The 27701-nt window shown below is 34.5% G+C and overlaps 1 protein-coding gene across 13 annotated transcripts in view; it reads right to left on the bottom strand.

The window, feature by feature from the left end:
- Dock7 (dedicator of cytokinesis 7) overlaps positions 1-27701 on the bottom strand; it is a 156493-nt gene that overhangs the window by 55696 nt on the left and 73096 nt on the right. For 5 of the 13 annotated variants that reach the window (XM_090334719.1, XM_090334707.1, XM_090334709.1 and 2 more), the window contains exons 16-28: positions 24077-24147; positions 20167-20305; positions 19040-19141; positions 16747-16833; positions 14357-14588; positions 11408-11572; positions 10109-10278; positions 3607-3699; positions 2387-2476; positions 2044-2079; positions 1366-1461; positions 549-689; positions 349-462 (exon numbers count right to left, since the gene is read on the bottom strand). In XM_090334719.1, the coding sequence (XP_090190845.1) occupies positions 349-462; positions 549-689; positions 1366-1461; positions 2044-2079; positions 2387-2476; positions 3607-3699; positions 10109-10278; positions 11408-11572; positions 14357-14588; positions 16747-16833; positions 19040-19141; positions 20167-20305; positions 24077-24147 (1536 nt within the window). The remainder of the gene's footprint in view (positions 1-348; positions 463-548; positions 690-1365; positions 1462-2043; positions 2080-2386; positions 2477-3606; positions 3700-10108; positions 10279-11407; positions 11573-14356; positions 14589-16746; positions 16834-19039; positions 19142-20166; positions 20306-24076; positions 24148-27701) is intronic. The other 8 variants (XM_090334715.1, XM_090334716.1, XM_090334717.1 and 5 more) reach the window with 3 other exon arrangements.

The raw sequence follows: 27701 nt of genomic DNA, 5'->3' as shown, positions 1-27701 counted from the left end.
CACAATGTCTGTGTTACATTAGGAGAAATATTCAACAAAGGGCAATTAAACCACCCAAGATACAAGAAGTTCAGTTAGCTGTTCATTTAGTTAGGTGCTACATTTGCACATTACTAACATGGTTTTCTGCTCCAGAATGGGAGTCATAAGTTGGATACTATACCTCAAGAAAATCTGGTTATATTGGTATCAGCTTGCCACAGTCCTGTGTCCAGATAAAACAAATGGAATGAACTTTTTTGTTTTACTAAGAACAACACACCACCTTGTGTTCTTAAAAGCTCTAGCCCTGAAAAATGTTAACCTGGTATTTAAATTACTTGATTACAGTTACTAATTATATATTACCTGTTTATAGCAGGACTTTATAAGGCTAAAGACAAATCCTCTGTCCATAACAGACAACAAATCATTAAGAAAGAATGCAAGGCTTGTATTGAGTCTCTCAACCATTTCTGTGTCCTAGGAGACAATATAAAGCAAAAATCAAAAGTATGATAGTTTAATCTTAGCTTGAAAGAGAAGTAGGAAAAAAGAGTTACCAATACCTTCTGAAATCGTGAGACTACATCATTGGCAATTGTGCTCACTAGAGCAGCAATGTCATCCATGAAGCGTTCTGGAAAACGACTTTTCCTTGGAGCATCAAGTTTATCATTGAAGTATAAATGGTGCACCATGCTCTTTACCTGAATGAAGATATAAAGGATCAATTCTCATTTTCTTTTTTGATTTGAGACAGTCTTATACTTGATACTTCTGCCTTAGAACTCATATATATATATATATGTATATAAAAATATATATTTTTACGGGGGGATAGTTAAGGCTAAATTCTAGGCTTCTGGCTAAGAAGGTGTGTCTTTATTCTGTCATACCTTGAACTTTTTTTTGGCCAGTCCTGGAGCTGAACTCCTCTTTTGCACAGGGCTAGCACGCTACCAGTGCCAGAAATGACACTGAGGCTCAAATGGTAGCAAGGTAGCCTTGAGCAAAATAAGCCCAAGTCTTGAGTTCAAGTCCCAGAACTGGCAAAAAAAAAACAACAACAACAACAACAACAACAACATAAAATAAGCAACAGAAAACATAAAAATGACTAACATAAAATAGTGGTTTTTTTTTTTTTATTTTTTGTTTTGCCAGTCCTGGGGCTTGAACTCAGGGCCTAGGCACTGTCCTTAAGCTTTCTCAAGGCTCGTGCTCTGCCACTTGAGCCACAGCACCACTTCCAGCTTTTTCTATGTATGTAGTACCAAGGAATCAAACATGCAAGGCATACACTTTGCCACTAGGCCAAACTCCAGACTGCATAAAATAGTTTATCAAGTAAAAAAAATTAAAGGATGTGTTTAGTTTGCTTACCATTAATTCAAAGAAGAACCACGCTTGTTGCAAAGCTGATTCTCGAACACTGCCACTGCAAACAACCCACTGCAAAGCCAGCTCCTCATGAAATAGCTATCCAGAAATAAATTCAAAGTTACTACAAGTCAACTCTGCTGATAACACAAACCAAGCAATAATAATGCAAAGTACACATGAAGATAAAATGAAAATAAGCAAAGTAAGGCATGTGAGCTATTCAATGATGCAGTGAAGACACCCATTAACGAAACGACTTATGCATGTAAGACACTGGCATGTTGAATAGCTGAAAAAATTACATATTATCTAGAGGTAAAATGTAATTTTAGAAGTACAGGTAGAAGTAGTTTCCTAAATTATACCTACGAACTTAGAAACTAGACCCAAAACTCACAAGTACAAATAAGATCTTGTTTGTACTTTAAATACATATTTTAACAGACACAAATACATTCATTAATGGTGGTACAATTTAGGAAACACCTTTACAAATGTAAACGTTTTTGTAAGCCATTAATTTTTAAATTTCCAATATTTAAAATCTTTTTAAGAAACAGCAGTAAATTCCTGCCTTATAATGGATATGTTTACAAAGCATTTGCAAAGTAGTGCATATTTATATGAAAAAAGGACTAACAAAACTGTGCATAAGGGAAGCAAACCAACATATCTTACTAAGGGTGATAAATTTTCTAACTCATCTTCCTTTCCCTGGAGATTTAAAACACAAAACAAGAAGTAGTTACAGAAATATAATTAAGAGTCGACATTAAAATTGGATGATCAAATCTGATTCAATAAATTCTACAGTCAGCCCCATAAATACAAACACTATACTCGTGAAAAAAGTCTTATATAGGAGAGGTATATCTAAAAAGCACCAAACAAGAAGTGCTTGCTCGCATGTTTGAAAATATTATATTTTAATATTGCCTATTGGCTATGTAAAAAAGCCTTACATCTGTTTAATTGTTGGAATTATTTTCCCCCTCTATGAATTGTCTTCACATGAATCTACCTTTTTAGTTGGTAAGCGTCCCGTTAATGTTTGTAAGAAACTTGACGTCTCTGTGTGCGAAGACATACGATTACAACTTCGATCCATAGCCTATGGAGTGAAGATGAATGAAATGACGAGATAACATTAACATAGCTGAGGATGACTTTGCAGCTCCAGGACTAGGTAAAAATTTAAAACAGTTGTGCTGTGGTTTCAACAACCATCTATTTTATTGCTCATCTCATTTATACTATTTTAAATTGCTTTATAAAACACCCATGAATTAGGAATAAAATGGCTTCTGTATATTTTTAGTCTTTAAGAAGATGAATATTTCAATGATTGTAATATTTAAGAGTGCTGCAAAGAATGAAACTTTAATCTATATGTCCACATGCATGTGCATAACTAGTAAAAACATACAAATTTAAAGACATACTTCTCAACTGATATCTGACCAAAAAGAAAACATTCTGCATTCAACAGAGACAAAAAAGATTAGAATGATTTCTTTTACTTTTCACTATTATCAAAGACTATCATACAAGTTTGTTATATACTACGTAGTATATCAAATGTAAATCAATAAATTATAATATTAAACAGGCAATTAAAATTTTCTTTAAGAACAAGAGAATTTTCCTTCAGAGTCAATACACAGGTGAGAAGCATACTAAAATCATCATGCAATATGAGTTACTAAGCAACTAGTCTTCAATAAGCAAAACCCAACTCATTTTATAATTTCATACTTTGCAACACAGTACAAATAAAAGTGGATTTTGCTTCTGGCATTTGATTTTACACACAATTTGTATTTAGATTCAACTTACTACCAATCTTTCTATTCAGTGATTATGAAGAAAACAAAAAGAGACCAAAAGATAAATTAAAATGATTTAATAATTAAATGTTAAAGGAAAAATGTTGCTTTTATTCCACATAAAACTACTAAAAGATGTGCAAGTCCTAAAGCAGAAACTGTTACAAAAGCATAAGCAGCAGGCATTGAAATACTGGTAAGGTGTTTAAGGAGAGAAGAAACAGGAAAGGAGAGCATTACTGGTGAACTGGTCTTATTCATGCATAGTAGTTGGAACATGTGCTAAATAAACAAAAATATATACTTTTTAATGATTAAAAAAAGCAAGCCACTGAAATCATAGTATGTACTAAAAAGTAATGTTCTAAAGGGAAACATCAGCAGCCAACAAAGAAACCTCTAATATAAACACCACCTGTGTTGATTCTGCACTTGGACTGGGGTTGGATCCCCATGGGGCAGCTTTTGGACCACCAGTGTTAACCCAGGAATTGGAGCGATCTAAACCCTAAGCATACAATAGAAAGCAGTTGGAAAGGAAAGAAATATTACATGTTGCATGCTATAAATTACTCTTAAAGAAATCTAGACTTTCTAATGCACACGTTCTTAATTAGTACTGTTAAAGCAACATTTTAAGTACCTATGAAATATTAGCTTACCCAAATCATCTTACGCTATATAACATAATTTATAACAAAAATAACCAAGAACATTAAGTAGAGCATTTAAAGACAATTTCTCTATTTGCAAAAATATCACCTTGAAGCACCAACAACTAAAGTTCCCACACCATCACCCTTTCAAGTGCTAAACAGTTCTGATAACTTTTTCTGACTTGAACTCAGATTTAAAGGGAAATAAGTAGAAGGAATACATTCTATTCTTGGTTGGAAACAAATTTCATTTTACCTATTCAGTGATATCTGATAATTCTATGCCTCCTATCTAATAAGAATAGTGTATTTGGAGTTGTGTTTCTTTTTATTGGACTTGTAATTAATTACAATGGAGTGCTATATATAAATTTACATACATAAAAAATAAGGAAAACATTATGCAAGGGCTGTGTATTAAAATTATATCCTCAGGGCCGGGCGTTTGGCCTAGTGGTTAAAGTGCTTGCCTAGCATGCATGAAGACCCGGGTTCGATTCCTCGGTACCACATACATAGAAAAAAGCCAGAAGTGGTGCTGAGGCTCAAGTGGTAGAGCTCTAGCCTTGAGAAAGTCCAAGGACAGTGCTCAGGCCCTGAGCTCAAGCCCAGGACTGGCAAAAAAACAAAAAAAACAAAAAAAACCCCTATATCTTCATTACTTTCATGAATTTAAAGTTTCTTTAATATGTTATGAATGCGTATAACTAGCTGTGAATCATTTCTTCTTCCAAAAATAGTTACTGTGATTCCTCATGAAGGGACCTAGGGCTTTACTTCTAATTCCTAAACCTAAAAGACTGCCTGTATCCCTTGAGAAGTTTTACAAGACAGTTGCTAGCATCTCATGCCTATAATCCTAGCTACTTAGGAGGCTGAGATCTGAGAATAATGGTTTTAAGCTGGCCTGGGCAGGAAAGTTCATGAGACTCTCATCCCCAATAAATCATCAAAAAAAAAAAACCAAAAACCAGAAGTAGAACTGTGACTCAAAGGTAGTAGAGCTCTAGCCTTGAGCAAAATGAGCTCAGGGACAGTGCCCAGACCCTCAGTCCATGAGACTCTCATCTCCAATTAACCACCAGAAAACTGGAAGTGGCGCTGTGGCTCAAAGTGGTAGACAGCTAGCCTTGAGCAAAAAGAGCTCAGGAACAGTGCCCAGGCCCCAAGTTCAAGCCCCAGGACCAACAACAATAACAAAAAAGTTAGTAAAAGCATGATTTAAGTTCTTTAAAGAAGTTGTTTATTCTTGCCATGGATAATCAATGCTTAGTAATGATAATTCTTTAAATTGCTATTAACACCATTATAGGTACTTTAAACTACATTTCTAAACAAACATCCACACCATTATGAAGTAGGTATAATTTTTAAATTGATAAGTACTAAAACAATAATAACAAAACATTAGAAATAACAAATTCAGGCTGGGTACCAATGGCTTATGTCTATAACCTTAGCTACTCAGGAGACTGAGATCTGAGAATCACAGCTCAAAGCCAGCCAGAGAAAGAAAGTCTAAGAGAGCAAAAGAAGCTCAGGGACAGTGCCCAGGTCCTGAGATCAAGCCCCAAGAGTGGCACGTGCATGCACATGCACACACTTGTGCACACACAAACACACACACATCCAGAAAAAAATTAACAAGATGAATATAAAGATAGTAAAATTTTAGAAAACAAGATTAAATGTTCTCAGGCAAAGAGAAAGAGCTACTGATTACAAAATGAAATAAGATGCTCTTTGGGATGGTGGCCTTCTAAGTAGTCTTAAAAGAAATGGAGGAAATTGCTGATAGAAATAATAAGTTAGGGGGCAGGAGTTTGGTCTAGTGGTAGAGTGCTTGCCTAGCATGAACAAATATTTATGTTCCATTCTTCAGTACCGCATACATAGAAAAAACTGGTGTGATGGCTTAAGTAGTAGCTCAAACCTTGAGAAAGCCCAAGGACAGTGCTCAGGCCTTGAGTTCAAGGCCCAGGATTGGTGGAAACTAAATTTCTTTGTGTGTCTTTTTATCTTTTTTTTTTTTTTTTTGGATGCCTGTCCTGAGCCTTGAACTTAGGACCTGGGCAGTATTTCCTGTCGAGCTGGCTTTCAACCATGATCATCAGATTACAGCTTCTTGAGTAGCTTATAAATGTTGAGCCACTAGCACCTATCTTGTGTTTTTAGTTTGCTTTTTTGTTTTATTTTTTGCCAGTACTGGGCTTGAACTCAGGGCCTGGGCACTGTCCTTGGGCTTTCTCAAGGCTAACACTCTATCACTTGAGCCACAGTAGCACTTCTGGCTTTTTCTGTGTATGTGGTACCAAGTTATTGAACCCAGGGTTTCGTGCATGGTAGGCCAGTACTTTACCACTAGGCCATGCTCCTGGTCCCTGTGTTTCATTTTTAAAACAGCATTCTGGTTACTGTGTTGTAAAAAAGTGAGTATACTAAAAGCAGAGAATGTAATGAGCGTAAGGCTTATTACATTAATTCGGGAGGAGACACTAGCACACTAGCAGCTGAGACCAAGATGGTAGTTTTAGCGATGGTAATGAGTGACTCTTGCCATGTCAAGGCCCTGGGTTCCATCATCAGCATAGAAAGAAAAAAAATTATTAACATAGCTACATTTTTAACAAATAATGTGATTTGGACAAAAAGAATTTAGAAAAGCTGCTAAGTCTTGGAATTCTTGAGAGAACTGTACAGAGAAAAGAATTTAGGGAGTAATTAGTTTGACATTATAATGGTATTTAATAAACCATTAAACTTACATAAAAGAAGTAAGTACAAAAATCTGTGGCATTTCCAGATTAAGAGATCAAATAAACAGGATAAAGGAAAATAGAAAGGTATAATTAATAAACTAAGAGGAAAGGCAAAAAATGTAGAGTTCTAGAAATAAACAGAATAGAGCACAGAGAGAAAATTCATGTAAAAAGATACTAGCAGAAGCTGGGCAGGCGTGGTGGCTCACACCTATAAATCTAGCTACTTAGGAGGCTGAGATCTGAGGATAGAGGTTCAAATTTAGCCCGGGTACAAAAGGACCTGAGACTCTTATCTCCAATTAACCACTAGAAAATGGGAAGTAGGGCTTGCTCAAGGGTAGGGCAATAGCCTTGAGCTGAAGAGTTTAGGGACAGCACTTAGCCTGAGTTCAAGCCCTATGATCCACAAAAAAAAAAAAAAAAAAAAAGATACTAGCAGGTAAAATAAGGTGAGTATTAAAAATAAACCTTTGGATTTAGAAACATGCAAAACACCAAGTAATGTTAGCAAGCGCATTTTGTGTGGAAGATAGTAGAAATATTTAAGGTAAGACAATAAGAATGCATAAACTTCTTTTTAAGGAACTATCATGAAAGAGAAATGGCAAAGACAAGTAACAAGCTTATATGTGATTAGAAAGGATTCAATACAGAGGAAGAAACTGACGATTCAGGACAGAGATGAAAAAACTCCCTGGATGAAAATCTTGAGTCACTAATATAGGAAGAGAGTAATGGATTTAGAAAAAAGGATAGCTTATCTACAGTTTTTCTGATTAACTGGAGAGGGCATCTATCTATACTATAGAGTCCCTATTTAGGGAGGTGAATATGATGGTAAAATCTATGGAAACATAAAAATTATACAGCTTAATATTTTAGGAATTGAAATTCAACATGGAAGAAGCTTTTTTTGAAAAATTTCAGTAAAAATTGTTTTTCATGATTTAAATAAAGCTTTATTAGAGCCTGTGTTGTGGCATGTGCCTTAATCCTAACACTCAGGAAGAAGAGGTAGGAGGATCAAGTTCAAAACCAGTATTCAATATATAACAAGTTTGAGCACAACCTGGGCTACTTATCAAGGAACCCTCTCAAAAAGCAAAACAGAATAAAAATTAACTAGAACATGGCCAGGCTACCATAAGACAAGTTCTCATATTATGATGGTTTTCTTTAAAATTAGGCTAGATGTATTGCTACAGACCTATAATCCTAGCTACTTGAGAGAGGCAGGAAGATGGTGGGCTGAGTCTAGATCAGTCTAAAGTTTAAAGACTCCTATCTCAAACACAAGCCTGGCATGTTGGTAACTGGTCAAAGCTACCTGGGAGTTGGAAGTAGGAAGACTATAATTCAAGGTTAGCCAAGGGTCAAAAAACCATATTCAAAAAAAAAAAAACTAATAGCAATTGGTCTGAGGTATGTTTCAAGTGTTTAGAGGAAACATGTATATTCAATCAGTATTAGATTGAAAAAAAAAACTATTGGGGCTGGGAATGTGGCTTAGTGGTAAAATGCTTGCCTAGCATGCATAACACCATGGGTTCAATTCCTCCATACCAAACAAAAAGCTGGAAGTATCACTGTGGCTAGACAGATGCAGGGACAAAGTCCAGACCCTGAATTCAATCCCCACAGTCAGCAAAGGAATTGCTCACTTTATATGTGAAAAATCATTATTGTCTCATTTGACTTTTTCTTTTCTTTTTTAATGATGGTCCTCAGGAACTCAGAGCATGGGCAGTATCATTGAGCTTCTTGTGCTAAAGGAGCCATAGCTTCACTTTCAGCACGTGTGAAAGTGTGTGTGTGATTAATTAGAGATAAATCTCTTGAACTTTCTTGCTCAGGCTGGCTTCAAATGGTGACTCTCAGATCTCAGCCTTCTGAGTACCTAGGATTACAGGTATGAGCCACCATAGCTCAACTGCAGTCTTCTCTTTTACATTTTTCCATTTCTTGGTTACTCTGCAGTAATCCACATACATCTCCATGCACATCAGTTACAAAATAACATTTTTAAATTAGAATAACATCTATATACATTTTTAAAACCAGTTCTGGAGCTTGAACTCAGGGTCTAGGCACTGTCCTTGGAGCACTTTTGCTCAAGGCTCTACCACATGAGCCACAGCATCATTTTTGGCTTTTTCTGTGTATGCTAGGCAAACATCTACCACTAGGCTACAGTCCTGGCCCTCTATATACATTTTTAAGTTATTAAAATGTTTATAAATTAATCAATTTATAAACATTTATATATACTTTATATATAAACATTTATATATTACTTTAAATAATGCTTTATGGATATGAATATGAATTAACATATTAATGCAAATTATAGGATTCCATGTATAAAATTTCTGTATCAATATACTATATATTACATAAACACAAACTGTAAGAGTAGTTGTAATATTCTGATCACTCATCACTTGAAACAAAGAACTTCGGTTCATATAAACATGAATTCTAATCATGCTTATGATTCTTTCCTATATCTGAATGAACAGAAGTAAAAAGTAAAGAAAAAGCTGGCTATGGTTCCTTATAAATGATAGTATATTCTGGGGCTGGGAGTTTGGCCTAGTGGTAGAGTGCTTGCCTAGCATGCACGAAGACCTGGGTTCGACTCCTCAGTACCACATACATAGAAAAAAGCTGGAAGTGGTGCTGAGGCTCAAGTGGTAGAGCTCTAACCTTGAGAAAGTCCAAGGACAGTGCTCAGGCCCTGAGCTCAAGCCCAGGACTGGCAAAAAAAAAAAAAATGATAGCATATTCTTTTCCAATAGCAAAATTCATGTTCAAAGTAGTCTTATGAAAACACAACCTGGTATGATTTCTTAGCCTCACTCAAACTGTGTTTTGCCTATTCTTGCTTAAACTGAGGAATTGTTTTTGTACTTTATATTTAGGAAGGAATAATTATTTTTTCGTAAGTATTTTGGTGGGGTAACAATGATTAAAATACTGCTGAGTCTTATGGTAGGTAGTCTCTCATCTGTGATAATCATTAATCTTATTTTTCTAATATTAGTGCAGTTGAAAATCTCTTATGAAATGTAATTCTATCACCAAACTTTTTAAGGAAGGGGTGCTCATCTTACAAGTCAATGATGACCACCTATATTTCAGTTAAGCAGGTCCCACTTAATTCTACAGAAAGTCAATCTGGCCATTTTTCACATGGACTATTAGATAACAGTAAGTTATATGTTATTAGCTTACCTGGACAAATTTTAGAATTTGGAAGGTTTTATTTTTTTCATAGAATGCACAAACCAGTTTATAATAGCACTATTAATACATTATTGTTGCAAACATGAAACATTTAATAACAAAATAGAAAATATATAATTTATTATTTCTAACTTGAATAAATATGTGCAATTTCTTGCTTATTCTCAACTCATCTATAACTGAAAGTTAAGAACAAATTAGAATTAGACATTTTGCATTTGTTCATAAACTTAAAATCATGCTTTCATTTTACCTTGCTGCCAATGATTGACCGAACTTCATCATCAGGTGATGTAGGTGTCCCAGATATGTCTGGATTACTATTACTAAGGCTACGAGAACGACTTAAATTAAGGCTTGCAGGTCTCACAGCAGATCTAGCCATTGTAGCATAATGTACTGATCCTCCCAAACCTCCAGGACCTAGAAATGCATAAACGATTGCCCATAACTATACAAAAAAAAATTGAGAAAAAAAAATCTCTGCCATTTCATTAAAAATTCCACAGATACCACGATTTCTTTTTGTTTCTAAATGAAAATTACTATAATTTTTTTAATCACCAAGAGTAAAAACAAGACCTAGTGGGAGGTACACAAATATATTCTACTTTACATTAGCTGACAAAAATCATGAAATAGCCAGTTGCTGGTTGGTGGCTCATGCCTATAATCCTACCTAGTTAGGAAACTGAGTTCTGAGGATTGTAGGTTAAAGGTAGTTTCGGCAGAAAATTCCTTGAGACTCTTATCTCGAGTTAATCACCAGAAAACTGGAGCAGCATGTGGATCAAAGTAGTGCAGAACTATAATTAAAATCACTAATACCTTAATGATTTTATGCACAATAAAATAAAAGTATGAAATACCTTCTTCACTCAGATATAGTTGTATCTAAAATCTGAAATTTTTTAGGTGATTTCTTTTTGATTTTTTCTGTTCTTGATAGTTGTTACTAGAGAGCCAATTTATTATCAACACCTTTTAAATGGGACTATGATTTTATTTTTCTTCCTCAGTGGCAATGATAACAATGGAATCTTAATTATATACATACAAAGCAAGGGGGGCTGGGAGTTTGCCTAGTGGCAGAGTGCTTGCCTAGCATGCACGAAGACCCAGTTCGATTCCTTGGTACCACATACATAGAAAAAAAGCCAGAAGTGGTACTGTGGCTCAAGTGGTAGAGCTCTGGCCTTGAGAAAAACCAAGGACAGTGCTCAGGCCCTGAGTTCACGGCCCAGGACTGGCCAAAAAAAAAAAATCTCTACCACTACACCAAACTCCCCGCCCCTAGGAAATTATTTTCAAGGTTCATTTCCAAATATTAATGTAAAATGTAAACTCAAATTAAAGGAAAATGTATAAATAATGCATAAAACCTAAGTAATCTTTTTAACACTAGCATTTGACATAGTGAATAGTACATAACAGGTATTTAATAAATGTTTATCATTGAATGAATGCATAATATCATAGACTAAAAGCTTAACTCAATATTGTAGTCAGTATTTAATTTATAAAAGTTTCATAGCAAAAAGAAATAAAATACCTGGTGATGGTGAATTAGGGTAAGTATTTGGCAGGCGAAAAACATAATATATGTAAGATGCAAGAAGGCTGTTTCTGCCATGCTGGTCATGATTTCCTTCCAAGTTTTTGTGAAGTCGATTTATAATCGATGCCATGGCTTCAAAAGAAGCTTGACCTAGATTAACTTTTAGAATGAATGAATATTTTAATATTTTTAGTTTCTAAGTTCCACAAAGATCAATGTTTGGTCACTTCCATATAAGTATAGATATTATATAGTATTTTATGTTAATTTCAATGTTTTGCATTATTTGAACAAAATAATCTTGTAAGGAGAAAATAAACTCATTAATTTAACATGAAAATAAAACGGGTTGAATTACTCAAAAACTAAAATATAACTCAACAGAATATGTATTACCTTATAAAATAATCACCTTTATAAGAAACTCATTTTATAGATGACCAACAAATATACATTCGAGTACTTATTACTTTTGTTTTTTTAAAAAAAAGAACATCAGTGAATGGGTTATTAAAAATACAAACAGTATGAAAAAGTAGCAACTAAGCAATTTAACTGATTTGAGTGACTTTATAAAAGGATTATAAGGAAAAAAAGTATAAGAAATGTTAAATGCCAAAGTAAGTACTTCCTACTCAGTCATTCAAGTCGATGTATCACAAGATCTTTGTAAAAACTGTGGAATCCTGGTAGACAGCACAATGAAAAGCTAAGTAAACCAATTAGTCATTTTGAGCAATAGAGCCACAGTTCTATGATTTATGTAACCAAGATAGGAAATAATGAACAGATAATGAGGCCAATTTCGTTTTCCTAAAAATGGAATAATAAAAAAAAAATGGCCATTTAGGAAGACTGAAATAGATATATTTAGAAAGGAATGAGACTACAGACAGAAAACCAAGTAGGGTTTAACAATCTTACGTTTCTGGTTAACACCTTTTCCTTTTCAACTTTTTTTCTTTTTCTTCTTTCCTTCTTTTTTTTTGCCAGTCCTGGGGCTTGAACTCAGCACCTCGCACTTTGCCACTTGAGTCACAGCACCACTTCTAGCTTGTTCTATGTATGTGGTAGCGAGGAATTGAACCCAGGGCTTCGTGCATGCCAGGCAAGCACTCTATCACTAGACCACACTCCTGGCACCTTAATTTTTATTTTGCATTGTAGCTTTTTGAATAATCAGAATACTTTTCAAAACCCTGGTCCACATTCCTCATTTCTTCACAAATCTTGCCTTCAATGTCACAAAAAAAGCATGTTGTTTTTGTTGTTTTGTTTTTACAGATTTATCAGAAATCAAAACTATTTTCATCTCCTTTCCAAATGAAGCAATTTCCCTTCTCTATGAGTGATCTATTATGTACCTTCACTCTTATCTTCACAGACTGGCTTTGTAAACTAAATCTTTCCTCACTCTCCTTCTTATATTCATTTTCTATCTTCAAAATATATCTCTCTGCATGTAAACAACCCACTCCATTCTTTCTTTTTTGCTTTTGGTGCCACTCCTGGGGCTTAAACCCAGGGTCTGAGCACTGTACCTAAGCGTTTATGCTCAAGGCTAGCACTCTACCATTTCAGCCACAGCTCCACTTCCAGCTCTTTAGTGGTTAAATGGAGATGAGATTCTCAAGGACTTTCCTACCTGAGCTGGTTTCAAAACTGTGATCTTCATATCTCAGCTTACTGAGTTATTAGGATTACAGACCATCAGTTGCCAGATGCACACTCAACTCTAATAGGTAAGACCAGATCCTACAGAAAAGCAGTCCTAATTTCTGAAAGTGTCATGGAAGACTCCTACTTCCTCTCCTTTTGTGCCCATGCTGGCTTTGAACTGCAATCCTCAGATCTCAGCCTCCTGAGTAGCAAGGATTACAGGCCTGAGCCACCATGCCCGGCAAAAGGTATATAATGATTATAAACAAATAAACAAGTAAATAACATCCCCCACATCAAGAATAAAATGATATCACTCCATTCGAAAGGAAATGGAAAGATTTGGAAAACATCATATTAAGTGAAGTAAGCCAGATGCAAAGGAACATAGGCTCAATGGTTTCCCTCATTTGTAATAATTAGTACACATCTGAACACTCCTAGCAGAGGATTACAACAGCTCAAAACCTAGGTATATATGGTCATACAGGATGAGACAAAAATGAAAGAAACTCTACGATATGGAAACAAGAGCTTTATCTTATGTGATTGTTGTTCACTCTCTTCTTTCTTTCTTTCTTTCTTTCTTTCTTTCTTTCTTTCTTTCTTTCTTTCTTTTTTGTGGGTCATGGGGCTTGAACTCGGTCTGGGTGCTGTCCCTGAGCATTTCAGCTCAAGGCTATTGCCATACACCTGGGCCTAGGCATTGTCCCTGAGCTCTTTAGTTCAAAGTTACCACCCTATCCTCGAGCCAAGTCCCACTTCAATTTTCTAGAGGTTAATTGGAGATAAGAGTCAGGTCCTTTTGTATCCGGGCTGGCTTTGAACCTTGATCCTCAGATCTCAGCCTCCCAAGTAGCTAGGATTTCAGGTAAGAGCCACTGCACGGGCTGTGATTGTTCTTCTAAATGTACTACGTTATTTCTCTTCTTTTTTTGCCCTATGATCAATCTCATATTGTTACTGTATCTGACTTTGTTACCTGGTATATTGCATATATGTTTATTTGAAATAGGAAAGGGAAGGGGGGAAAACAAGATGATTGGGAGAGATGAGGGGAGGGAAATGGGGACAAAAACATAAGACAGGATATCAATGTATAAAAAGTAATGCACCTACTACCTGACAAATATAACCATAACCCCTCTATACATTATCCCAACAATAAAAAAAATAGTCCTTGTAGACAGCAAAAGGGAATAATGACCCTTACCTCTTTTATAATAAAAGCTAGAAATTCCAAGTTATATAAATCTATGATCCTTCTCAAGCAAAGTAAATTACCTATTTGGCCAGCAATGACAGGAGGTCTAACAACTAAAAGTATCAGTTTATCAAGCAGAAGATGAAGAAATCGGACTACTGGTTCCAACTGAGATGAATTCAGTGCTGAAATACTGCTCTTCAATTCACTTTCTAAATTATTTTCCATGATTCGCATATCCCCAATTCTGACTGGGAACATGTGTTCATCCAGAGCATTGACCAGAGCAAAGAATTTGTCAAGATAAGGATCCTAAAACAAAGAATAAACAAAGCCATTCAACAAAGTTATGTAAGTTTCCTAATCATAAAGAATTATAGACCACAAATATATTACTTGAAAACATAAAAAAGTATAAACCTTGTTTCCAATTAAACATTCCCATTCTCATTTACTATTGGTTACTCAAGAAACATAGTGTTAGTAAAAAAGAATTTGCCAGGCCGGGAGTTTGGCCTAGTGGTTAAAAGTGCTTGCCTAGCATGCATGAAGACCCGGGTTCGATTCCTCGGTACCACATACATAGAAAAAAGCCAGAAGTGGTGCTGAGGCTCAAGTGGTAGAGCTCTAGCCTTGAGAAAGTCCAAGGACAGTGCTCAGGCCCTGAGCTCAAGCCCAGGACTGGCAAAAAAAAAAAAAGAATTTGCCCTTTCAGTTTGAGTTTGGCTCATTTGGCACTCAATTATTGTAGGAGTTATCTTAACAACCCATCTATGTGTGACCATTATTAATTTACTGCCTTCTCAGCTCCAAATCTATCACTTTTATCATACTGTATAACACAAGAGAAGGTTGGATTCTTCTAACTACAGCTCTCCATTATCAGGTGAATTGTAGCAGACTCAAAAGGTAAGTAGTGTACAGAGGTAGTCTGAAAGGTTTGATGAGTTAGAAGAGATTTTCATTTGTATTGTATGTTTGGAAAGCAGATGTGAATGCTACAGATTAAAGGTAAGAACACTCAGTGATAAGTTCACCACCTCACCACTGCTGTGGGGTTATCAGTCTTCCATGGCTATCTGCCAAGTTTCTTTGACATTACAATATGGCAAGTGACATGTTCTTATTTATTTCTGCTATCTTCTTTTAGGTTTCTAAGTTCTCTTCTTGATACTTTTTATATCTGTTATCTTCTTATCATGATGATAACATTTAGTAATGTATCACTTTTAATCTGTTTAACAAATTTATCTTACAATTTACTCCCATTCAAGTTACTATAGGTTTATCTCTAAATATTGACTGCTGTTATTTAATCTCCCCCACCACACTTATAACAGATCAGTCTTATCTAAAGCAATAATACAACCAAGTCTCTATCTATAGATCTATAGATCTCTATCTGTAGATAGATAAATAGATATAACTTAGATATAGGTACATAGATCTCTATATATGCACACCTATAAATATCCATAGATACCTATTTCTACAGATAAATCTAGAGAGAGATAAACAGGTATCTATAGATATTGATATAGGTATATCTATCTATAGATATAGATATGTATTTAGATATCTATACATAGACATGTACATATCTATAGATATCTATAGAATAGATATCTACATATCTGTACCAGGATCTTAAATGCTAAGATGCTATTCAGTAGATACTTGTATTTTTTTGTTGTTTGTTTAATGAACTCAGGAGATTCGACTTACTAGGCAGATACTTTCCACTTGTGCAAGTCCCCAGATCATATGTGCTTTAGTTATGTTTTTTAGGTAGGATCTCACATATTTTTTTCTGGGCTGGCCTCAGATCACAATCTTCCTATAGCCTCCCACATACTTGAGATCACAAGTACAGACCATCAAGCCCAGGCATGGATGCTGTCCTTTAGTTTTTTATTTTATTTATTTACTTATTATTTATTTATTGTGGGTTAAGGGGGTTGAACTCAGCCTGGGTGCTGTCCCAGAGCTCTTCAGCTCAAGGCTACCACCTACCCTTGAGCCAAGCCCCACTTCTCATTTTCTAGAGGTTAATTGGAGATAAGAGTCTGAGGTCCTTTTGTGCCTGAGCTGGCTTTGAACCTTGACCCTCAGATCTCAGCCCCCTGAGTAGCTAGGATTACAGGCGTGAGCCACTGCACCCAGCTCTGTCCTTGAGTTTTTATGCTCAAGGCTAATACTCTACCACTTGAGCCACAGCTCTACTTCCATACTTTTGGTAATAAATTGGAGTTGGGTCTCATGGAGTTTCCTTCCCAGGTTGGCCTTGAATTGCAATCCTTAGGTCTCAGCACCCTGACTAACTAGGATTATCAGCATAGACCATTGGCACCTGGCATCTGTCCAGATTTTAAATTGATGTTTTTAGTTGTTCAATAACAAACAAGAAAACTGACATAAATATAAGATCATACTTAATTCATTCAAATAGAATTTGAGCACTGAAACTCACCTGTGTATGTATAGATGAAACAGCAATAACTTCAACATTGAATACACCTTTGTGATTGTCTACCCATTTCATGCCAGGTAGAGGAACCTGTAAGATATCAAATGTAATAGTCACAGCTGCTAAAGAAGAATATAAATTCAGACAACAAAGCAGTACAATACCTCCATGTGTAAAGGTACTGTGGAAATACTTCTGAATGGTATAAATAAATTAAAAACTTACATGCAATTTTTATTATAAAAATCAATGAATTATTTTACAAGAGAATTAAAAGATCTAAAGAGTGAAACATCATAAACTAGTGCTCTAAATTTCTCTTTCCAGAGAAATACTCCCTTTTAGAAATCCCAATCGTCATAAATACACACACATATTTTGACATACATCCTTTGAGTTAATATCAAATATAATATTTTGAAATCTAATTTCATATATTATACATGTGAACCTCATAGTACTCCAGGCATTACTTTATACATTCTTTTATTTTTAAAAATTAGTAGGGCTTTAATATATACACAGTAAACTAATATAAACTTAAGTGAATATTCTTCTATTGTGTCATATCCAGGTAATTTTCATTTTTTGCTAGTATTGATAATCCTGTAAAGTGTTCAGGTTTTCGTTTTGTTTTTTGGTCAGTGGTGAGCTCTTCAGTTCAAGGCTAGTGTTCTCCAACTTGAGCCATAGCACCACTTCCAGTTTTCTGGTGATTAATTGGAGGTAAGAGTCTCAAGGATTTTTGTGCCGGGGCTGGCTTTAAACCATGATCCTCAGATCTTTGTCCACCTGAGAAACTAGGATTATAGACATGAGCTACAGCACAGCAAAGTTTCCAGTTTTTTGTTTGTTTTGTGCCAGTCCTGGGGCTTGAACTCAGGGGCAGAGCACTGTCCTTGGGCTTTCTCATGGCTAGAACTCTACCACTTGAGCCACAGTACCACTTCTGGCTTTTTCTATGTATGTGGTACCAAGGAATTGAACCAGAGCCATAGTGCATGTTAGACAAGGATTCTATTACTAGGTCAAACTACTGGCCCATGTTTTCAGTTTTAATATTTAATATACTTATCGAAGCCTCCACATACTTTTCTAGGTAGTAGGTTACGTGGTAAAAAATAAATACAAGGTCTGTCCTCTAAACTTACCAACTGAAAGAGGGAAAAACAAAAAGTAACTTCAGACAGTGATAAATATGAAGTAAATAAAATTAGATTTAAAACTAATAATCAATAGCATGGAAAAAAACAAGGCTGAAAATATCTCTTTGAGCAGGTGCTGCTATATTTGCAGAGATGACAAAGAGAAGACCAGCCATGTCAAAATTAGAAGCAGGAAGGGGATGATTAGAGGGCTGAAGAGAGATGATGATGTGGTGGTGATGGCAAAAGGTGATGTTGGAGAAGTAAAACACCTTGATCATTCAGGGATTTATAGATTTTGTGAAGGGAAAATGTTTTGTATTCTATGTGTAATGACATGTCAGTGGACTATATTATTTTCATCACAAAAAACAGAATATAATCATCTACTTTTAATTATTTGTTTTGGTGGTACTTCTGTATTTGTTCTTTTTTCATTTTTATGTTAGATTTTTATTATCGTTAAGTAGTTGTACAAAGTTAACATTCAACTTGTTAGGTTATAAATACATTAACCCTATTCATAATTCTTCCCCACTTGTTACTTTTTAAATAGGGTCTCACTTGTTACCTTGGGACACTATATTGCTTTTACTCTTTCTACATGGCTAGGATGACAAATGTACATCATCACACTTAATTTTAATGTACTTAACATTACAGGCATGGTTAACAGGGGCCAGGTTACACTCATAACCCACTCACCAAAATATAAAAGCTTCAAAATCTTTAGTTACTAAGGGAAATAACATTACCAAAAGGAAAGTAATATTTACTTTTTGATAAAAACATCATTATAATAAAAACTCATTTCATTCAGTCTTTAAAAAAATAAAAGAAGCATAATCATCTTTTCTTTTTTGTGCCAGTCCTGGGGCTTGACTCAGGGCCTGAACACTGTTGTTGGGCTTTTTCCTCAAGGCTAGCACTCTGCCACTTGATCCACCGCACCATTTCTGGCTTTTTCTATACATGTGGTACTGAGGAATCAAACCAAGGTCTTCATGCATGCTAGGCAAGCACTTTACCACTAGGCCAAAATCCTTGACCAAGAAGCATAATCATGTTTAAATCAAAATGATACATGTAATGTAAACTAAAAGAAAAGGACTATTTCTCTTTCTGAACCACTATAATAAAGAGATACTGACCTCAGGAGATAATACAGAATAAGCCTGTGGTGGTTTTTCCAGTGAGACTGGTAAACAAAACTGACCAGTCTTCAACCTTCCATTCTGAAGCATTGGTATCCACTTTTAAATGAAAAGGAAATAATTTGAATTTTAGTATATGTTCTATAAAAATAATTCCTTGGAAATCTATTTTATGAACTTGATACAAGCCAAAAATCATCTCATATCAACAAACATTGTGAAAATTACGTAAGTAATAACAATAGGCCTATGCATTCCTCTAACGTGATGTTTCCCTGATATTTCACTAAAAAATCCTTAAAGTATTATTCTAGCCATGAAATATTCAATATGGAGAACCTTATTACCTAAAAAAAAGTGAATCCTAGAAAAGGTCACGACGTAAATCAATTTAACAATGGCTAGCAATTTCAGTATAATAGTGGAAACAAAATGTTTTTTGGCCAGTCCTGGAACTTGGACTCTGGACCTGGGCACTGTCCTTGGGCCTTCTAATGGCTAGCACTCTACCATTTGAGCCACAACACCCAGGGCTTCATGCATGCTAAGCAAGCATTCTACCACTAGGACACACTCCCGGCCCAATAGTGAAATTTTTAATTAGCTAGGAGTACTAAAGACAAACTAAAAGTATGAATATCATTTACTTTCTTATAATTGGCAAAATTCATGCTATAAATGGGAGAAAAAATCAAAATAAAATGACAATTATTCTTTTGTTATTTCTAACAAAACTATATGATAACCTAGTATGATGTTCTTCATCTTAAGGTTTACCTCTACAACTAAATTACAGTAATTTTTGAAAAATACTCAAGGATTTGTAAACTTCTTTCCTCAGGATTATTATTCATTTTACATTCAAATCAAATTTTTCTTAGAACTGTTGTATTTGTATTTCACTGTGAGATAAACATTGATAGAATAAATAAGATTAACACATAGGGCTAAACCAAGTTAATTATCTAATTACATTAATAAGCATTTTCCTTATTAGTACAAGTTTATAACTCTAGAATCAAAATAGAGCATACAAATAAGAAACATCAACTATGTCTTAAACATCATAAATATTTTTTAAAATCCAAGAGGTAAACATTTAGCAACAACAAAAAAGGACTTACTGTATATCCAACAGGTGTTTCAAGGGGAGTATTTTGTTTTTGTTGACAACTAACATGATAAAAAGTAAAAAGCAAGTGATGATGGTCAGTTAAAGTAGCAGGGAGTTTAACCTTGATTTCTTCATGGAAATCGGGAGACCTTCATATGAAAGATAAAATAGAATAGGATAAAAATAAAAACCAGTAGTCAGTAATTTATTCAAAACAAGTATTACATTTGTAGATGAGTGTTTTAAAATTAATTTCTTGATTCATGCCTTGTTTTCTCTATTCCAAAATACTTTTCTTAATTCTCTATTTCTACATAATTAAATCTTACTTTAAGATGAGGAAGCTGCTATTGTTTCTAAAATCTCTCATCTTGCTTCTATTAAATTCAACTAGTAATTCTATTTGAAAATTCCTGAATAATTACTGCCATAATATTGAACTCTTCATTCCATGGGAATCTATGTAAAATAGGATTTTCTATATTAATGAGCCAATTCTGACAAGCATTATAAGGAAAAAATATGTAAGATTTATAAGTATATGTTTTAGTAGATACTGCAGTTAGAAAAAATGTTTTCCTAGAAAGACTAATTTCTATCATCATTTCAAAAAATGGAAAACAGTATCTTTAAAGATACCTTAAGACTGTCAGTTTCCCTGTAAAATGTAGAGTATCACTTATGCCAGTACTGAGATAAACAATGTTAGCAAAATATTGACTATTGATTGACTCAAAGGGAAAAGAAAAAGACAACATGGAGAAATACCATCAATTTTTGCATTTGCCCCAATCTATAAGTACTCCTAGACCTAGGATACAGTAGTGTTTGAAGAAGCATGATCTTTCATCTCAGTACATCCATCTAAATATTCACTGGGAGTCTGAATGTCCCCAGGGCACATTTTCATAGGAAAGCATGACTGTTTTTCATAGTATATACTTAAAAGGGATAAAACCATAGAACCTCAATTCTCCATTCTCAGCATTTTTCAGAATTATATTTTGTCCTACCAATTAAGATTACTTATCTTAATATTCTTCTCTTTCAAGTAAACCTCAAAACAGGTAAGGATTTAATCACAAAAATATTAAGTAGAACTAGGCCTTAAAGAATAAGAAAGGAGGAGCCAGAGTGTGGCTTAATGGTAGAGTGCTTGCCTAACATGCACAAAGCTCTGGGTTCAATTCCTTGGTACCACATACACAGAAAGGACCAGAAATGGTGCTGTAGCTCAAGTGGTAGAGCACTAGCCTTGAGAAAGCTCGAGGACAGTGCCTAGGCCCTGAGTTCAAGCCCCTGGACTGGCAAAAAAAAAAAAAAAGAACAAGAAAGCAAGCTAATATTAGACACTTGTGAACTTGATGACTTAGCTATTCCCAAAGATATTATGCATGACTGAATTACAAAAAAGTTGATCTTACTGGTAATATCATACAGTATCATCATTTTAATTCCACTAATGCTGAGAGAAAAAAAATAACAACTTAGCTAAAAACTGAGAAACTCAGTATTTTTTCTAGTGTTGAGTTTTAGTTCATTTCTTCCTGAAATCACATTATGTGAAAGCATTTGTAGTGAAGTAATTATTTATTGCTTCAACAAATAGGGTTTAGCTGTTCAACTTTAGGCTCAACATTGTCTTCCTATTTTTGTGGTGATCTTAAAATATAAATACAGATAACTATCCTGAAAAAGATAATTATCCTCAAAAACCATATAATTTAGTAAGGCTATAAATAACACAGTTATCAACAGCTATGTTATATATGTTTTATAACAGCTATGTTATAAAAACAAGGGTTAAAAAACTGGTTCAAACTGGGCCAAATTCAGTCTACTACCTGTAAATTAAAGGTTTTTTTTTTTGTTTTTTGTTTTACATTTTTAAATGGTTAAAGATACATTGTAAATTACATAACTACATGTAATTCAAACTTTAATGTCCATAATAGTTTCATCTGAACAAAGCCCCATCTACTTACTTATTTTGTAAATCTACTTTATTATAATATCTGCTTTGATGCTACAATAGCGGACTTGAGTGGGCATGACAGTAGGCATGTAGCCACTGGTGTAAAGCGTATATTACCTAACCCTTTGTAGAAAATGTTTCTAACTCCTGGTGTGAAACACACAGGACTAAATATTTCAAGAACAGAGCTGAAGAGATTACTCAAATTTTCCATTTGGAAATCATCACTCAAGCTGTATCTGAATTAGGCCTTAGTAGGAGTTCAGCAACACAGGGAATTATTACTATAGTAGATTAAAAGATCTAAAGAAGGCCCAGAAACATATAGCAAAGAATATGTTTGCTAAGGAGGCAGAAAGAAGACTTAAAAAAACTAGATACTGAAGAATTAAAAAAAAAGGAAGACAAAGATTTCTTAATTTTTGAGTCAGAGTAACTAGAAAAATGATAGCAGCATTAGCAACAACAACAAAAATAAAAATCAGTCAGATAGGGTCAGGTCAAGAAAAGTTAGAAATACGTGCATGGAAATGGAGAAGATAGCAGGACACCAAAATGAGTATGTCTAACAGGTCTATGAAGACACATGTACATACCACAGAAGGAGAGTTAGAATTGAAAATAAATGGTTGGAAACCATATGAATATTAGGGTAGAAGAATTTCATTGAATGTAACTGAGAGAAAAGGATCATTTACAAAGATTACCTACAGAGTTAAAAAAATTGAAAGTGAAGTTCTTCATATTTTGTTTGGAATTACCTATACTTAGAGGATAAGAATTACTATTAAAAAATGTTCAAATGTTTCAAAGTAGAAGGAAACTGAGATGTGGCCACAAAATCAACTTAAGAAAATATATACTGTATGAAACACTGAAGGAAGGTTTTTGTGTTTTCTCTTAGCAATATTTAGGGCTCCATGCTTCTTACAAAAGCAAATGCTCAACCACTGGAGCTATACTTCCTCCAGTGTTTCTTTAAGTACAGAAAATATAAGCTTTTTGGGAATAAGAGACAGAGCTAATAAAACTAGACTGTGAATATGCAAGAAAGGAGTAATTGACTGGCCAATATCCTGGAAGAGGCTGAACAGGATTGCTAAAGAGGAGAGGTGAAAATGTTCACATTGACAGGGAGAAGTTTACTGTTAATATTCAAATAGAAGGAAAGGTAGATGAGTATGGAGATAATCTGAGATGAAGAGATGTTATGACTCTCAAGTCCAATGACCATAATCAATTTAATAAAATAGGAAGGTAGAGAATAAAACACCCAGAAAAAAGTAGGAAATAGAGGAAAAGCTTTTTTTGTTACTTAAGAGACAGAGGAAGTGTGAGAGATGAGCTATTAGGAGACAAAGGAAAAAGATGGGAGAAGGGATAGTGCAAGCAAAACAAAAGTGATCACTAGACTACAAAAGAGCAATGGGGCCAAATGAAGAGAAGATAAAATTAACTACTGTAGCCCCATCCTATACCACAAATTCAATTTGCAATAGCTCTGATTGGTGTGATTTAGAAATTTTCTTCAACTGCATCCAATAATCTTCCCCCCAAAAGCATAAATTAAAGGTTGTCCAAAACTAGTAATTTCCCAAAGAAGTAAAATAGAAAGTCACTAAATCAAAGAATATTATTGGATGTTGAGAATATTTCCAACTTAATTACTGGGTTTAAGCTTAATTAAGTTTCAAGGGAAAATAATAGAGAAAGAGAGGCCACAATAATTACAATATAATAAAAGTGAAAGGATCAGAGAATTTGATAGAAAAGACTATTTTGGTACAAAGTTGTATATTTGAGATGTTTTTGGACTGAAACTCTGATGTCAGCCTTGAATTTGGCACATTTAGTGCAGCAAAGCATTTGGTAAACATACTAACGTGAGTGCTAACAATGCCACTAAGAAGTGAGTAACTTTGAAAGAAATATTTTAATTCAGTACCTGTTATGATATACTACGGCTGTATAGGCTTCCTTTGAAAATTCTGAACAGCTAGATTTACCAAAGATTACCTGTAACAAATAACAGCATGTTGAAACTTAGTTATAATAAATGCTGGATGTTTCATATCTATTTAAGAATTTGTCTGACTTAATAACTTAAGAAATGGGCAAAATCAGCCCAATGAAGAACAATGTGCCTACTGAAGTTCTTTAAAAGCTCAGTTGTTTAACTATAATTTTTTTTCAATGATAGATCCGATATTCAAACATTCAAAAATGTTCTATTAATTATATTCTACCTAATGGGCAATAAAGTACATTTCTTTCCTTTTTTAAGAGAGAATGAAAAGTTCATTTTTAAACTGGATATAATATCATTTTGAACTTATATTAGAAAAATTAAGCTAGATTGGTAATATAAATCTACCATACAAATTGGAGGCATCACTACAACAGTCATTCTGAAAGCGAATTATAATTTATAGATGATAAAAATATGATTTTTAGATACATCAATGTATTCCTTGCTTCTAGTACTTGCTGCAAGTTACTTCACAATGGAAGAGGAACTCCATTCATATAATCTTATATTTGTGCTTTTAAAAAAAGTCTACCAGATTAAGAAAATACAATGATGCTTAAGTTGAAAGCTTAAGAGGTAAAGTAATTCATTCTTAATATGTGTCTCTTGAATTCTGACAAATACTGGGGCTGATTGGGTAACAGATATCAAAGTCACAGTATGACTTACTATAGATAGGGTTAGATTTACAATATTATGTAGCCATAGGTTAATTTTTTTTGGGGGGGAAGGTCAGTCGTGGGGCTTGAACTCTGGGCCTGGGCGCCGTCCCTGAGCTCTTCAGGTCAAGGTTATCACCCTGCCCCTTGAGCCACAGCGACACTTCTGGTTTTCTGGTGGTTAATTGGAGATAAGAGTCTCACATCTCACAGACTAGTACCCAGGCTGGCTTTGAACCACGATCCTCAGATCTCAGCCTCCTGAGTAGCTAGGATTACAGGCATAAGCCACCATGCCCGGCTCATAGAGTAATTCTTTTAAGTCTGGCTAGCCATCTTTACATGTGCAGAAATAGGCAAAGGAAAAGCCAGCATACTTCAATCAATACAACTAGTAAAACAACACAAAATCCATTCCTTGTATAAAGGAACTGATACTTGTTTCTTTTTGTAACAATTTAAGCTAGCCTTTTTAAGGATATACAGAAATGTAATCATTATGACTTTCTTAGATATGCCTTATATTATCAGTTTTTAATGCTTTAGTATGTTTTTTGTTGTTTGTTTTTGTTGTTTCTGATACAGGGTTTCACCATGTAGCTCATGCGGAAGGAACTCATATTCCTTCTATTTCAGACTTCCCAGTGCTGGGATTTACAGACATGCACCATCATGCCCAGCTACTTCAGTACACTTTTATAAAATTTTATTTGTGCTAGAATTATAATATTTATAATCTTAAATTAATAGCATATAATAACAACTTATCTGAAGATTTATTTGAGTACCCTTTATTTTTTCTTAAAAGTATACTGTTTCAAAGCAGCTACTCACATACACAAATATTATATTTTTATATGACTACTTACAAGTGAAAGTAATATAGTACCTTTTCCCCTTTGAGAAGCTATCACTTTTCACAAAATAACTTCTTTAAATGTTTTTGTAACATGGATGAAGTATAGTGGAAAGTATTTGTTTTGACCTTTAACAAAAATTTTTAATCATTCAACCATATATACTGAGTATCAATTATGTTCCATGCCTTCTGAAAGGCATTACAATATAGATGAGTAACACATGATCCCTGCCCTCAAGGAGCTCACAGTCTAATGGCAAGATGAATAAATAAACATACAATCATATGAGTGATAAAAGCCCATGAAAGAAGATGTGATAACAACACCAGAAATGAAGGTGAGTTGCAGCTGGCACTCTGTAGGAGCAGTAAATATTCTACAATAAGGAGAATTTGTTAGGCAAACAATGAAAAAATGGCTTTACATACTTATCTATTATGAGCTCAAAATTTCATGTCAATTTATATAAAAACTGAAAAGCACCTATTTTCACAGTCTAGTCATTTGTTTTCGTAAACTATAGTAGTACCTTCCTTCCTTTAGCAAAAATGAAGAGGTTGGTTTAAAAAAGAATATATAAGGCTAATTTTATAAATAAATTATATATCCAACAACTATTTAGCATATATTATATGCAAGGATTTGAAACAGCTGCCATAGGAGAATACAAAGATGAATAATTTCTGTTCACTGCTGTCAGATCTATAAATATTGACAAAACTGAGAGAATGTAAGGAAATATACCTTTCTTAGTAAATAGACAAAGCACAAGGTCTAAAAGACAGATGTAGAAAGATAAAAATAAGGCCCTGTTAACAAAACAATCATTCTTAAATAAGCATTTTCACTTATCTTCCATTTTTCCCCCCATCCATGGCTTGAACTCTGGGCCTGGGTACTGTCCCTGAGCTGTACAGCTCAAGGCTAATGCAATACCACTTTGAACCACAGTGCCACTTTTGGTTTTCTGGTGGTTAATTGGAGGTCTCACAGTCTTTCATGCTTGGGCTGGCTTTTGGACTATGATCCTCAGATCTCAGCAACTTGAGTAGCTAGAATTACAGGTGTGAGCCACCGGTGCCCAGCTTACCTCCATTCTTAAATAAGTATTTTCACTTCAGTAGAGCTCTCAAAGAATTTAAATATCTGTAAGTATAGTATACTCCTATTCCATGTTTCCAATGTTAGTTGAAACAAAAACCTATTGTCACTGGATGCGCATTTGTGTCCTACAAATCATAAATGGCAATTTTGGTAGTCAAGAAGTTCTCCAGTCTGGCTTTAATCTACTATTTCTGATTAGTCTTTAATTACTCTTTTTGGCCAGGCAACTCGCCACTGTACTTATCACTTCACAGGACATTCCTGGAGTTGAACTCCTTTCCTTCCTCTACATTCCAGGCCCACTACTATTAACATTTAATTCTGGGACAGAAGGACCTTTTCTATGTGCTGCTTGCTTGTTGCTTCAGTAAAGCATTCTTTCTTATCTCTCAATACCTGTTCCTTTGACTTTCTATAGCAATCTTCATAATTAACAGATATCTTGGATCTGAACATTGGCTGCAAGATATTCCCTGGTGAGATTTCTAAATCTCAGAGGTTCAGAGCCTCAGACATTATGACTTAATTCAGATAAGATGCAGCTGAGTTCTGGGTGTTTTTAAAGTTCCCCAGGTGAATCTAATGTACACCAATATTGTCAGAGTGTAATTCTCAATCAAAATGTAAAGAGTTACACATATGAGAATCACTGCATAGCATTTTCAAACTCTAACACAACCTCACATATCACCTCATCACCTCCTATCTTCCTTTGACCATTTATTCTAAAAGGGATTATGGAAAATCAGAATCACAGTGATTTGCACTTTTGTAAGGGATCCTTAGTTGATTGACACTGATCTGACTCTCTTCTGAATGCTGCTTCTTTGATTTATATGTATTTGTATTATCCAAGACACTAATCTTATTCATCTTTGTATCTCTGGGAGTATCTCTCACATATCAAGTCCTCAGTAA

The sequence above is a fragment of the Megascapheus bottae genome, chromosome 6 (genome assembly GCF_031878675.1).
Source record: "Megascapheus bottae isolate mThoBot1 chromosome 6, mThoBot2.hap1, whole genome shotgun sequence".
Lineage (NCBI taxonomy): Eukaryota > Metazoa > Chordata > Mammalia > Rodentia > Geomyidae > Megascapheus > Megascapheus bottae.
This window is presented reverse-complemented; position numbering and strand designations above follow the sequence as displayed.